The 14,122-nt window shown below is 34.4% G+C and overlaps 2 protein-coding genes and 2 non-coding genes across 4 annotated transcripts; 3 read left to right on the top strand and 1 right to left on the bottom strand.

Annotated features, from left to right (window-relative positions):
• The first annotated feature begins 5,730 nt into the window (after positions 1–5,730).
• TRNAP-UGG lies at positions 5,731–5,802 on the top strand. Its single transcript has one exon. It is a non-coding gene; the product is annotated as a tRNA-Pro (tRNA).
• An 82-nt stretch (positions 5,803–5,884) lies between these two features.
• On the top strand, positions 5,885–5,956 carry TRNAP-UGG. Its single transcript has one exon. It is a non-coding gene; the product is annotated as a tRNA-Pro (tRNA).
• A 2,486-nt stretch (positions 5,957–8,442) lies between these two features.
• LOC109162802 (protein CHAPERONE-LIKE PROTEIN OF POR1, chloroplastic) lies at positions 8,443–12,146 on the top strand. The gene is made up of 6 exons (XM_019311491.1): positions 8,443–8,569; positions 8,657–8,727; positions 8,805–8,923; positions 9,728–10,110; positions 11,689–11,765; positions 11,873–12,146. The coding sequence occupies exons 2-6, from the start codon at positions 8,669–8,671 to the stop codon at positions 12,021–12,023; spliced, it is 789 nt and encodes a 262-aa protein (XP_019167036.1). The 5' UTR covers positions 8,443–8,569; positions 8,657–8,668; the 3' UTR covers positions 12,024–12,146.
• A 119-nt stretch (positions 12,147–12,265) lies between these two features.
• Positions 12,266–13,988, bottom strand: LOC109162801 (tetraspanin-8-like). Its single transcript, XM_019311490.1, has 2 exons — positions 13,433–13,988; positions 12,266–12,610 (listed from the first exon to the last, which is right to left on the bottom strand). The coding sequence occupies exons 1-2, from the start codon at positions 13,931–13,933 to the stop codon at positions 12,293–12,295; spliced, it is 819 nt and encodes a 272-aa protein (XP_019167035.1). The 5' UTR covers positions 13,934–13,988; the 3' UTR covers positions 12,266–12,292.
• Positions 13,989–14,122: the final 134 nt, after the last annotated feature.

The raw sequence follows: 14,122 nt of genomic DNA, 5'->3' as shown, positions 1-14,122 counted from the left end.
TTCATGATTTGCATAGGCAAAACATGTATTCAGTCACTTCCCAAAATTTAGTCACTTCTATTAATTAATCCACGAATCTTGCTCGGTTCTTCAGACTAACTGTAGTAAGTTACGTGATTTGACATACCTCTTGGATTCCAATAATGATAAAATGTATCTTTTGAGCCAAATTCTATCTTGGTTTTGAAAGATGTATTTTGTTTATTTTAGTATGTCCAACTATGGTGGGGAAATATATCTTCATTATTTAGTTGGACTTTAATTGGAACCAAAAATTGATTATTTAGTATGTCCAACTAATGGTGGGGAATTATGTTTTCATTTGTTAGTTGGTCAATAAATCAATTATGAGTATGTATATTATTAAGTTCATTTATTAATTTCGCTGAAGAATATTTTAGTCAGTGGGAGTGATCATTTAGGAAAAGATCATTAAGATACTCCACTAAAGTTTTTGGATTTAATTATTGTATTCATACATTCCAAATTGGGTTGTATGTTAAACAATAAGTCCAAAATATTCCACAAGTATTAATCTTGTATTTGTTTATATAAATTCATAAGTTCAAATTATTGAACATTTGGTTGTACAACATATTTATGAAAATGTTGCAACAATATTAAGGAATTTATTAGAACAAAAGCATTTAACTTGTGGTGCACTGTAATTTAATAAATTCTTCGGTGATTAATAGAGTCTTTAGTTTCTTCAAAATTGATCCTGGACCATTTTGAGTTGTAAGGCTCAAAACAATTTTGTGGGGCATATAAGTAAAACTCATTATGTTCAGTTCATTTAAAATGGACATTGAAGTTATTTGGGAAGTTATGGTGTATGATTAAGATTCCAAATTTATGGACTTAGACGTTTGGTTTATTGTCTAAGTTATTGGAATGCTTCTGTGACTTGACTATCTTTTGGCTATTTTTGATGAGTGGGAGTGACAGACGTGTCAACTCCAAGCTCTTAGCTGTTAGAGATAGTACTTAAAGTTAACTTATATAAAGAAGTCATGGAATATAGTTAGCATTATGCTAACATTAAGAGATCTCTACTTAAGGCATGCTTATAAAGTTTTAGAGATCATACAGTGTACTCTTTTGTACAATTTGGATGCGTTTTCTCCTTCAGTTGTGCACATAATGTATTTTGAGAAACATCCCTTAAGGTACCGAGAATAAACATAGGGTTTGTTCATTAAGGACCTAAGTTGGAGAATTAAAATGCATGTGACCATAATGGATACTACTCTGATTAAATAGATGACATATCACTATGATTCGTGTGTTTTGTTCTTTGATGAAGGTTGTGCTAGTACTTGCACCAAGTGGGAGAATGTAAGATTTTCCCTAATAATATATATTATATATTATATATTAGGGCCTTAATTAAGTGGTGCAAGTTGACTAGGCTTATTAAGTGGTGTGGTTGGACTTAATAACTAGTAGTTGTTAGTCAACCAAACTCTGTGCCTAATATAATCCTGTATTGATGGGATACAGGATGGTTGTTGTTAGCACATTCAGTTACGGTACTCAGACCGCTCAGTAGACACCAATACATCATCTAGGGGTCTGAGTCAGGTCTGAGGCAAAACATAGCTGACGGTCTACCGTTAAGAGGCAACACAACAGGAACATCAACTATGGCTGGAGATCTACATGGCTACGCTTCCGCTATCATACGAGGTCAGGTTTCTCGTATACTATGGTTTATTACAGTTAGACTATTGTATATCTAACACAATTTGCTTATGAGAACTCTATCCATCTGATAAGTATGGGTTACTGTATCTCAAGAGTATAACTTAGTGTGGAGTAAATGTTCTTATGTCTTATTAGTTGCGTTATGGCAGCATCAAGCTATGAACTCCCAAAGAAAAATTAGCAGAATGTCTACATAAACATTTGAAGGAGCAGAGGTATTTGATAGTGATAAATGATACATATATATATATATATATATATATATATATATATATATATATATATATATATATATATACAATATATGGAGCACTAGTACTTAATTGGGATAGCATGCAAAGATGCTTTCCGGATGATAATAATGGAAGTCGTATATTATTGACTTCTTGGCTCAGAGAGATGGCTGGATATGCAAGCTCAGGTAACTCTCCCCTTAACATGTGTCTCTTAGATGCGGTTGAAAGTTGGAATCTTTACTGAAAAGTATTTGCTAAAACGGAATTCCCTTTTGTTTTTGAGCAAATTGGTAGAGACATAGTGAATAAATGTGAAGGATTACCGCTAACTATTATTGTAATAGATGGTCTTCTCTCCAGGCCAATATGGAGAAGGAGGAAGAGTGGATGAATGTTGCAAAAAATGTGAGTAGATCACTGATTGGTAATTCTAATATGATGTATGTTTAGTTACAACCAATTACAGCACCACTTGAAACCTTGTTTTCTATATTTTTGTGTTTTTTTTAGAAGATAGACTATGATCGAGATTCTTGTGAAAAAGTTGGTTAGTTTGTGGGTTGCAGGTTTTGAGGATATTAAAGCATAAAAATATGAAGGAAGTAGCTATGGAATGCTAGAAAGATCTGATCTTGTTGATAGAGGTCTTGTTATAGTTAACAAACAGAGTTACAATGAAAAATTGAAGAGATTAAAGATACATGATCTGTTACGAGATTTGTGCTTGACAAAATCTAGACATGAAAATCTCTTGCATGTCATTGAAGATGAAGAACTTCCATTTTACAAAAAGATATCACAATGATGTCCTGTTTAACCTTATCGTTGGATAAGTGATACATCAGGATGCTTGAATGATCAAATTTGGTCTAATTGCTCTCACAAATTAAATCACATTCCTTACACTCTACTCGTGTTAACTTTGAGAGGTATGTAGATGTGGAACATCGATTTTCACACTTCAAACTACTAAGAGTAGTAGACATGGAATATCTATATTCCAATGGAGATGGGGTATTAAATATGGTGCCAAATATTGTCCATTTGAGATACTTTGCTTTGAGCTATCTACCTGCAGGAGGTTACTCTAATTTTGATGCAAAGCTCTTTGAGCATTGGAATATGCATGCAAAGCTTTATTGTTCATAGAAATGATGTTGAGTTGAATTCCTCTCAAGCATTTGGAATTTGGAAAATATCACTATTAAGGAATTTTTGTGTTGAACGAATTTTTTCATTAGAAGCTCCATTTGTTGTTTATAGAAACTTAGAGAATGTGTCTTGGTTGGATCCTAAGATTTGTACAAAGGATTTGTTTACAAAGATTCCTAATTTTTTTGGGATTGACGATAAATACTGTAGAACAATTCCATATTATAATTTTTTTTAATAGTTTTGCGCAACTAGGCCAGCTTGAGAAACTAAGCATCCGTTCGTGGCCTCTCAAACTTATTCTATGCGACATCCTATGGACAACTAGTTTTCTATCAAATCTTAAGAATCTAAACTTACTCAGGAGTTAGGACTGCTCTACGATAGAGTGATATGAGGTTTATTGGTATGTTCTCATATATATTTAGAGGTTTTGAAATTGATAAGTGCATGCAAAAGCGAAAAATGGGAGCCATATGAGGGAGGGTCCCGTCGATTGAAAGGGTTGGTAATTGGAAACACAAATCTCAAATATTGGAATACCATATGTAACCATTTTCCTATACTCTAATGTTTAGAGTTACGTAAATGTGATCTTTTGTGATAGATCCCTAGTGATTTTGCAAGTATCAACACACTAGCATTGATTCAGTTAAACAAATGTTGGGATTCCCTTCTAGCTTCTGCAAAGAGGATTCAAGATGAGCAACGCAGTTATGGAAATGATGCCCTCCCTGGCCTCTATTTTACTTGACATTTCAAGCTACTTGAATATCTGCAAGGAATAATGATCTATTTTCTCTCCTTTGATCTCATATATATATATATATATATATATATATATATATATATATATATATATATATATATATATATATATATATATATAAAAGAAAGTTCAAATGCGGCGGTGCGACGGAATTTTAGAATACACCAACAGTGTTAACAATATGCACCAACAGTGTAAGGAAACACACCACAATGAAATGCAATAAAACATCAAAAATTACACAACAGACCCAAAAAAATACACCATATAACTCACCACCCCCAATGGTGTATTTCTGAACAGTGTATGGTGTTTTTACTCACACCTAATGGTGTGTGTTTGGTGATGCGTACCTAATTTTCCTCTGTTTTTTGTGGTGTATTTTTCTAACGTTGGTGTATATTTGTTGAACTATTGGTGATGCCGCACCGTAAGACACTGCCGCACCTGAACTCGTCTATATATATATATATATATATGACTGTTGAACGTGTCTTAACCTTTTTTTTTTTAAAAAAAAAATTCAATTTATTGTTTACAGATTAAAAGAGTAAACAACGTAAAGTCTACGTAGATAGTGATGAGGAGGAAGAATGATGGAATGAAAAAGGGCAGGTATGTTGTATGTGCACTCAACTGTTTATTATTTGGGTGTTTTTGTCTCAAAGAAAAATCAAGCTTAGATTGCTTTAATTTTCATTTTTTTTGGTGAATATATAAAGGAGAAATTGTTCGAAGACAAATTTTGAAGGTGCATAGTGGATGCTTTGAAGGATTATTAGGCAGCAATAATAATGTAGGGTGTTGCAAATCATACTATTATAAATTTATTTTGGTGAGCTGAAATGATTTTTGTATGGAAATATGATGGATAATGATCCATGCAGCTGAATTTCTTCATCTCAAGTCTCAACTGTTTTCTTTAGTCAAGTGAAGTTATACAGATTTTGCATATGGCCATGAGGATTATGCTGTAAATGTATACAACGTAACTCTTTTTATATTTTTAATATAAAATCTTATCGTTTTGATTAAAAGGAAAAGTCACAGCTAAATATCTTAAAGAAAAATATTATGTGTATTCTTATTTTCCACTTATAAATTTTACTTCACTTTTAAATTTTTAATGCAAATACTTTTTTTTAGAAACTCACATGATGAAAATAGTCTATTATTATTTGTCACATCAAGAGATAAAATTTAGGGTGTGTTTGGTTCGCACATAGGAATCGGAATTGGAATGGGTATCAAATACTTGGTAATGGTAATGGATTTTGGTGAAAGTATTTAACATGTTTGGTAGTAGGGTGGAATGGGAATGGTTACTAATAGTAGTGCTTGAAAATGAATAAGGGAATGAAACCCTTATTGTATTTGGGTATGGGTTTTTCAATTGATGGGGTATTCGAAACCCATAGTAGTGTTCTAAAAACCTATCAACCAAACAACAACAATCACTTTCATACTCATTCCTATGTGCAAAACCCACCAACCAAACACACCCTAATGAGTAGAATTTGAGAATATACATACTAAAACTTATATATTACACACAACACTATTTTTGGTAAAACTAAAGTTAGGTAGTTTAGTAGTAGTTTTTTTTTTTTAAATAATAATAATTTGGCAAAGCTTTCATGAGTTTTGATATCAATTACAATAAGAAAACACATTCGATAATATTTATGAAGAGGTCACTTAAGCCATAGGTGGGCGTTTGGTCTAGTGGTATGATTTTTGTTTTCGGTGCGAGAGGTCCCGAGTTTGTTTCTTGGAACGCCTCGTTTTCCTTCGCGTTTTAAGCTTTGGATAGTACTCCAATTTTAATACGGAATAATATTTAAAGAGCTCGATTAGAAAACAGATGGGCGTTTGGTCTAGTGGTATGATTCTCGCTTTGGGTGCGAGAGGTCCCGAGTTCGATTCTCGGAACGCCCCGTTTTACCTTAGCGTTTTAAGCTTTGGATAGTACTCCAATTTTAATAGAATAATATTTAAAAAGCTCGTTTCGGAAACAGAAGGGCGTTTGGTCTAGTGGTATGATTCTCGCTTTGGGTGCGAGAGGTCCCGAGTTCGATTCTCGGAACGCCCCCTTTTTCCTTTGCTGTCTAAGCTTTGGATAGTACTCCAGTTCGGCAGTTTGTTTATGATTCTATGTGCACTAAATTTTTGGGTAGAATATTTATCTGATTAACTGAAATTGTGGATTCATTCACAATTATTAGTCTAGTCTAGTTTTATAATTAACAAACAAGCTAAATATAAATTACTCCGTACATAATAATATCTTAATCAGTAACCACAGAAGTTTAAGAACAATCCAGTTTTTTTTTTTTTTTTTTTTTTTTTTTTTTTTTACAATTTTTTTATTTATTAAATCACAACTATTTAATTTCTAGTGGTTATTAAAATATAAAGTTATTGAGTTTTTAAATCTAAGTGAATTGTAAATTGATAGTTTTTAAGTGTTTAATTAAAAATTTCACAACTTTATTAAACTTGATGTTGTTTGTATGTAGTAGTCTGCCGTTAAAAAAATGGAAACAAAAAAACATTTTACAAGTATAAATATATAAAATAAAAATAAAAACAAAAACATACAAATATTTACGAATGTTATGAAACATGTAAATTTTGACAGTGATAGATAGAAAGTTTGTTTTGTTTAGATATTTAAGAAGAAAACATTTGTAGAGAAAATTCAATAGCCTGCAGTTAAATAAATAGAAAAGTATATTTTACAAGTATAAATATAAAAAATCAAAATCAAAACATACAAGTATGTTATGAAACATGTAGTAAATTTTGGCATAGATCAAAAGTTTGCTTTGTTTAGATATCTTGGGATAAAAAATTTGTAGAGAAAATTTAGAAGCTTGTGATCTGAATAATATATTCCAACTATTTATAATTGAGAACAAAAAGCTTACAAAAGTCAAAATTTAGCAAACTTTAAAAAAAAATCTTTTTAAAAGTTTGAATCAAATGTCACTAGACTTTTAAAAATTATTTAAAAATTTAAATCGAATACCGTCATATTTTTAAAGTCTACAAATCCAGATTGAATGCACCCCTTAAATTTACAAGGGTGTCAAGTCATTACAATTCTAAATTGAGTTAATTAAGAAAAACGATCGGAGGACTAAATTGGATATTAACTTATTCTAAATTGAATACATCCTTATAAAATCTATCGTTTTAAAAGTTTACAAAAGTTATGATTGAATTCATCCTCGTAAAAGTAAATACTAGATTGCAAAGGGCTCATCGCAAAATGAAAGAATAATTGACGTTTCACTCATTGGTTCAACATCATCACAACATGATCTAGAGTGTGAGAATTGTTATGATCAGTGCTTACCACTACCCCTAAAGCTATAACCATTAGGGAAGATGTAACTTTATTTTCTTATACTACCACATTTTCGAGAGGCATGATGTTGGACTTAGTCCTTCAGGCCTATGCCCAACAATCCCTTTAACCACTTGGTGTTAGACTTGGCGCTTCACCAGCTTCCGCTTAACAATTTCTCCCCCAATCCAAGCACTTACCAATCTTAATTGAACAGTTTATTCTTGATGGTACTCAAACCTGTGACCTAACTCTGATACCACTTGTTAGGATTAATGAGAACAATAATTAATAACAATGACAGAAAATAAAGAAGATAATATTTACATGATTTGGCAAAGTGCCTACATCTACGAAGCAAAACTGTTCTTTTATTAATTGTGATGGTGATGATAAAACATCTAGGGTTACAAACATCATATTTATATGCAATACTAAATATGTACATGTACAAAAAAAAAAGCCCATGTACTATATCGTTGCCCCATGCCTTTGTCAACATGTCTACTGCATTCCAAGGTTTAGATATCTACTTATTGACTTGGCTAACAGTATGAGCCAAATCACGTCGAGATGGTCGGATGTAAGTCATGTGACAAGGAGTTCAGAGTGATAATGGACAAGCTCAGGCAACAATCTGCTAAACGGCTACAAGTTGTATCAATAGTTGGCATGTGAGGAATAAGCAAAACCACTTTAACTCAGAAAATCTATAAGAATTTATCAATTACTTCTCATTTTTACAAGTGAGCATGTGTTACTGTATCTCAAAAGTATAATGTGAGGTAAATTCCTAGATACCTAATTGTTTGTGTTAATGCATCAACTAGTGGTGAACAATGCAACGATCAAGTCCAATTAGCAAAAATTATGCGCAAACACTTGAAGGATTATACATATTAATGGTGATAGATGATAACTCTAATGTTTTGGACATTCTGTGAAGATGCTCTGCAGATGATAATAATGGAAGTTGTATACTATTGACTTCTCGACTCAAAGAGGTGGTAAAATATGCTAGCTTAAGTAACTCTTCTATATCAAGGGTGAGCTAAGGAAAACGTTTTCCATGAACTAAACAGAAAAAAATTCAATTTTTCTGAAATTTAAAGAATTTTTTTTCGTTGGGATTGGGCATAAAAGGAAATACGAATAAGTTGAGGGAGTTGGTAACGGGCATCAGTGTAAATACACAAGGGACAACTGAGTCGCACTGTACCCTCTGCGCAATATAGCAATTATCAGTTCATTGGTAGGGACGATATACCATACAAAAGCTCAGCAGCGTTGCTTCTCATCCTCTTCTCGGCTAGTCGCCTACCGGTACCGCCAAGCCCCGTTTGGGGAGACACGGTATACTATCCTCTCTCTCTCTCCCTCTCTCTTTCTCAATTGACTCGAATTTAGGGTTTTTACTGGTAAAATCACTTATAATCGCAGAGGAGAATTCTCATGGCGGCAACTCTACTCTCCAAGCCTACGCTTTCCTCTATCTTCCTCGGCCAGCAATTGTAAGTTCACGCCTTTTCACCTATTTCAAAAGCTTCAAATTTCTGTATTCTTAATTCTCCTTCCCTTCTTATTGCAGATGGAATAGAGGAAATTCGAAGAGTTCCCCGCAGTGTGGGTGGATTCCCTCGAAGAGGTCTCAGTCGCGTGGGTTGAGCCTCATGGTCCCGAGGTGTGCGGTCGATACAGCTTTTGGAGGTAACAAACTTTTATCCGCTTCTTAAAAGCAAGTTTCATTTTTGTTTTCTTTTCTACCTTCAGCTTTTTTTTTTTTTTTTTTTTTTTTTTTAAGAATAATTTAGTTTAAATTATGCTCAATATTTAGTTGATGAATTAAAAATTACAACGAAAAGCGAAAAGGAGGATGGACAACATGAGGAAATGCCTCTTTATAGTTATAGTTCTGAAGATGTTTGGTTGAAGTAATAGGGCAACATGAGGAAACAAGGGGTGCTGGGGGATTGATTGGTTTCTCTTTGTGGTTAATGAAGAAATGCACTTGCAATACATTGACAAAAGGCAGCAGATGAAAGTTAGGAAGAGTTTACTTTCATTTGCCAGAATTCCTGTTAGCTTATATTTCAAGCATCATTCGCAGAATTAAGGAATGCAATTAACTGGGTATCTATGTAATGTTTGGTTTACTTGGTCAATAATTGGTTGAGCAGAAAGTTTGGCTATTCTTCTTGCTACTTTTCTAGTATTCCTCTTCAGCTTTAGCTGTTATGCACCACTGGAAATTAAGTGTCAAGTTATTTTCCCTATAAGCATTGATTGCCTTACTTCTATCACGACTTTTGTACTTTCCAGGATTACTGAAGAGGAAAACCCCAAAAGTTAAATGGAAGCTATATGAAAATTCTGATACTAAGATATATGAACTGGAATAATGTGTCTGTTTTTTCATTTTAGAATCAGCTTCTCCTGTTTACCGTTCCTCTTCTGTACTGCAATTACTCATCTAAGGACTGACTTTTTTTTTTTTTTTTCGGATTTCTATAGGCAACATTCCTAAATTTTCTCGGGTTAATGTTTGGGATCCTTATAAGCGCCTTGGTATAACTCGTGATGCTTCTGAGGAAGAAGTGTGGGGTGCTCGCAATTTTTTGTTAGATCAATATTCTGGTCATGAGAGAAGTATGGAATCCATAGAAGCTGCTTTTGAAAAAATACTGATGGCAAGCTACCAGAATAGAAAGAAGACAAAGATTAACTTGAAGACAAGACTAAAAAAGAAAGTCGAAGAGTCTCCACCATGGGTCAAGAACCTGCTCAGTTTTGTGGAAATGCCTCCTGGTGTTATTATTTTAAGAAGATTATTCCTGTTTGGATTCATGGCAGTCTGGAGTGTAATGAATGCTGCTGAAGCTGGACCTGCTTTCCAGGTTTGTGTTGCATTTCCTGTTTCATTTACAACAGTAGCCACTTGAGCTTGGCAGTTGGCATACTAATTTTTTGCTGCAGGGCCTTCTTTTGTGTTATGCTCTCCCTACCAGAAAACTTGTGAATTTAGGATGTAACTTGCAACTTAATTTCTAAATAAGATAATACTATTAAATGGCTAGCTTTGGAACTTAACTATAAAGTATGATGCTGCATGATTTAGGGTATGAATGCTAGTTTTTGCAACATTCTTGTTGGAGTTGTTGCTAAGCTTGCTTTCGGTGCTCTTGAGTCTTACAAATTATCCTGCGTGTGCTCATGCTTAGAGTGCTGATTGTTGACTTTAATGGTGTGCCATAGTGTGTCCCTCAGGAAATATTCACATCCATTGAATTGATTGTTCACTTACAATTTGAAGAAATGTTCACTTTAAAAATACAAAATTTTCACATTGAATAAACTAACAGGCCGTTTGGTTGGAAGGAAGGAATTAAGGGGGAAATGAATTGTAATTCGGTGGGAAAAGAATAAGGTGGGAATTAAGTAGGAATTTATATTACAGTGTTTGGTATGCAAGAATAGGATTACAGGGAATTGAAAGAGAATAAGTGATACAATGATTAAAATGCCCTTATGTACTAATAATAATAATAATAATAATAATAATAATAATAATAATAATAATAATAATAATAATAATAATATTATTATTATTATTATTATTATTATTATTATTATTATTATTATTATTATTATTATTATTATTATTTTGCCAACCAGAAACGTAGTGTACAGATGAGAGATGAGTGGATGGGAGCTGATGAGATATTGTAATAGTAGAAGGGCATAAATGTCATAACAGTAGCTTCTTCTTTCCATTTCAGTGCTGAATTACAATTCATAGGGGAGGAGTCATGAATTGTAATTCAGCAAATGGAGGGAATTGCAATTCCCTCCAACCAAATGGCGTAATTGTGGTCTCCGCGGAATTACAATTCAACTACACCTAAACTACCTCCAACCAAACAGCTCGTAAATGTTTATTTGGGCATGTAACCATGACCGTCATAGTTGTACTCCACTGAAGTACTGTTTTTACTACCGTTCCTTTCTGATTGCAGTGCGAGTTTTGTGTTGGTGGTGACTGGTGATTAGTTTATAGTGTTAATGTGAATAGAAAATGCAATAAAGTTTGTCTAGTTTAGGCGTGTTGTCGCTTTTATTGTTAAAGATCAAATGAAATGGAGAATCAAAATATCCAAAGTTATATTAGATTTCTGATTGTCTAAAGGATTTTATTTTGTTAAAATGCTGGCATGATCCTTGTCTCTTAGGCAGGGACTGTAAATTGTAATTTCAGTTGAGATGATGTTTTGTACCAAAGCAATGCAATTCTCTCCTGTAGCTTGCACACAGACCATAACACTCTTTTGGATGTGAGAGTTGGCGTCTTTCTTAGATGGATATTTTTCATAAGCTTTATATACATGGTGATGTTGAACCTTAGAACTTAAAACATTTCCTTGTGACATACTTCTATAGTAGTATGCTCATGTTCACTATTCTTGTGCCATATCCAGGTAGCATTATCTTTGGCAGCTTGCATATACTTCCTCAACGACAAGACAAAGAGCCTAGCTAGAGCTGCCATCATCGGGTAAGTTTGAGAGGCATACAAATTCCATTTCCGAAATTCTCCAATGTCTGAAACTTCTCATTATTATCAATAACCTACCTAATAATAGCCTACTTTCTGTATTTCAGATTCGGTGCCCTCGTAGTTGGCTGGATTTCTGGTTCCATTTTGGTTCCCACAATTCCATCATTTCTGCTACAACCAACTTGGACACTTGAACTGCTAACATCACTGGTAGCTTACGTTTTTCTGTTTCTTGCTTGCACTTTCCTCAAGTAACATAAGAGCCAAACCTCCTGTCGTATTATGAGTTACTAGTTTCAGTTTACAACAATGTATTTGTTCTTGCATTGGATTAAATGATTGATAATTAAAAAAATAAAAATTCTCAACCCAAATCTATATTGCTGCCTGCTTGAACTTTGAAGATCCCATCCTTGATGTTTATAGGTGTTTTTTTGTAACACTGATTCAGTAGTATTAACAATGATTAATGTAACACTGGATTCAATAGAATGTCTTAACAGGTATTGACAAACAATAGAGTACTAAGTCGGACTTGGAGCTTTTTGGTTCTGTTTTGCTCTGTTACTCCTTAGAGCACAGCAGCCAACAGAGTAGACAACGACAACAACAACGAGGATGCTGGTGTTGATAATCGCCAGTTTCTTCCACTCTTTCTGGATGTTATACAGCACTGCCTTCTTGCATGATTCGCAGTCGAAACACAGCTGTGTCTGAATGTTACTCCATTTCTTGCACTTCGGGTCCTCCTCTTCCGGTCGCCCCCCTTTCGGAGGCCTTGTCCAGTATGTTGCGTTGTGAGGTTTGAACCCACAATCTATTGGAGGCCTGCAACAACCCCACTGCCAAAACATAAACGAAAAAGAAAAATTAATCGTAAAAATTGATCTATTTTTCGTTATTTTTGTTTAAAAAAAAAAAAGAAATTATTGTCACATTTGGCGAAACAATATCGAGACGTTATTCCATTGTTTGGTAGACATGAATAGAATTACTGAGAATTGAAATGGAAGAAGTAAATAAAGACTAAAATATCTTTGATAATAATAATAAGAAGAGGGCAAAGTTGTTATTTGCTGTGGAATATCAATTTTGTCGGTTTAGAATTGCAATTTTGGAGGGCTTAGAAATGTAACTTCATGATTGGAAGGAATTGCTATTAGAAAATGAAATTGCAATTTCATTCTACGAAATGTCTACAATCCGGACATGCAGTTTGCCATACTCGAAACATGTAAAAGGAATCGAGTCTAAGAGCATCCCATTTTGGTTTTTTTTGTTGATTTTTGTCAGAAAGAAAAAAATCATGGATTGATTTTTGACAAATGGAGAGCTTGATTTTTCTTTGATTTTTTCTCTCTAAATCAAGGATCTTTATGGGTCCCAATAAAAAGTCAAATAAAGCATTCTCCACATAGTTGCTTATTCTTTGTACTTTTTTATTTTTTCTCTCCTTGCACATCTAGCTTGACAAAAACCACCAAAAGTTTGCTACCATCTTTTTGTTAGTCTGTATTACTCCTTTTTCCTAGGACTAGAAACCCATTGTAGTAGAAAAATTTTGGACTTTTTTCCTTTGTAAAATTTCTAGCAAAAGTCAAATAAATTAAAGCAAATGTGCATGCAAATATGCAATGCAATGTAGGTGTGTATACGTAAACGACCTGAGTGACGGCGACGCTATTTTTGTAAAACCGGGGGCCTCTATCCTCGGCAAGATTCCGGCAGAAGTTAATCTCAACCAAACAACTCTTAATCTCATCCCAGTTCTCAGCATTCACCACATACTTCCCCAACCAGTGCGAGTAATCCCCAAGCCTCGCCTCATTATACCCTTTCCAAGACAAAGCCCTCCCCACACTCCTATTCGTCACGGCTATGGTGAACACCGTGAAGCAAATCATGGCCAGGATGAACACCAACAGCAGCGCCAAGTACGCCCACAGCAGCGCCGAAACCCGGCGCCACGACCCCGCCAGCCCCACCAGCGACACCGCGAGCAGCGACGCCCCGAGGACGAGGACCGGCCTCTGGAGGCCCCTGGCGCAGGGCGTGGCGGCGCCGGAGTTCAAGTGCAGCCATGCCGCGAAAGATATGGCGGCGAGGGAGATGAGGAGGGTGAGGACGTTGAGGGTTGTGATTATTGGGTTGCTTAAACGGACCATTTGGAGAGAGTTGAAATTGATCAGAGAAGATCGATGGAGATGTGTAGTGATATGAAGGGTGGAGAGGATGGTTACAATGTAACTGTTTTTGTAAATTGCACAGCGTAGTAATGAAACGGTTAATTCAACTGTCTGTGCATTAATGTTGTGTAATGTTAAGCGAATGCATTCAGATTTTAATAATAATGC

The sequence above is a fragment of the Ipomoea nil genome, unplaced genomic scaffold (genome assembly GCF_001879475.1).
Source record: "Ipomoea nil cultivar Tokyo-kokei standard unplaced genomic scaffold, Asagao_1.1 scaffold2957, whole genome shotgun sequence".
Lineage (NCBI taxonomy): Eukaryota > Viridiplantae > Streptophyta > Magnoliopsida > Solanales > Convolvulaceae > Ipomoea > Ipomoea nil.
The sequence above is the reverse complement of the archived record's forward strand: the minus strand, read 5'-3'. Positions and strand labels throughout refer to the sequence as shown.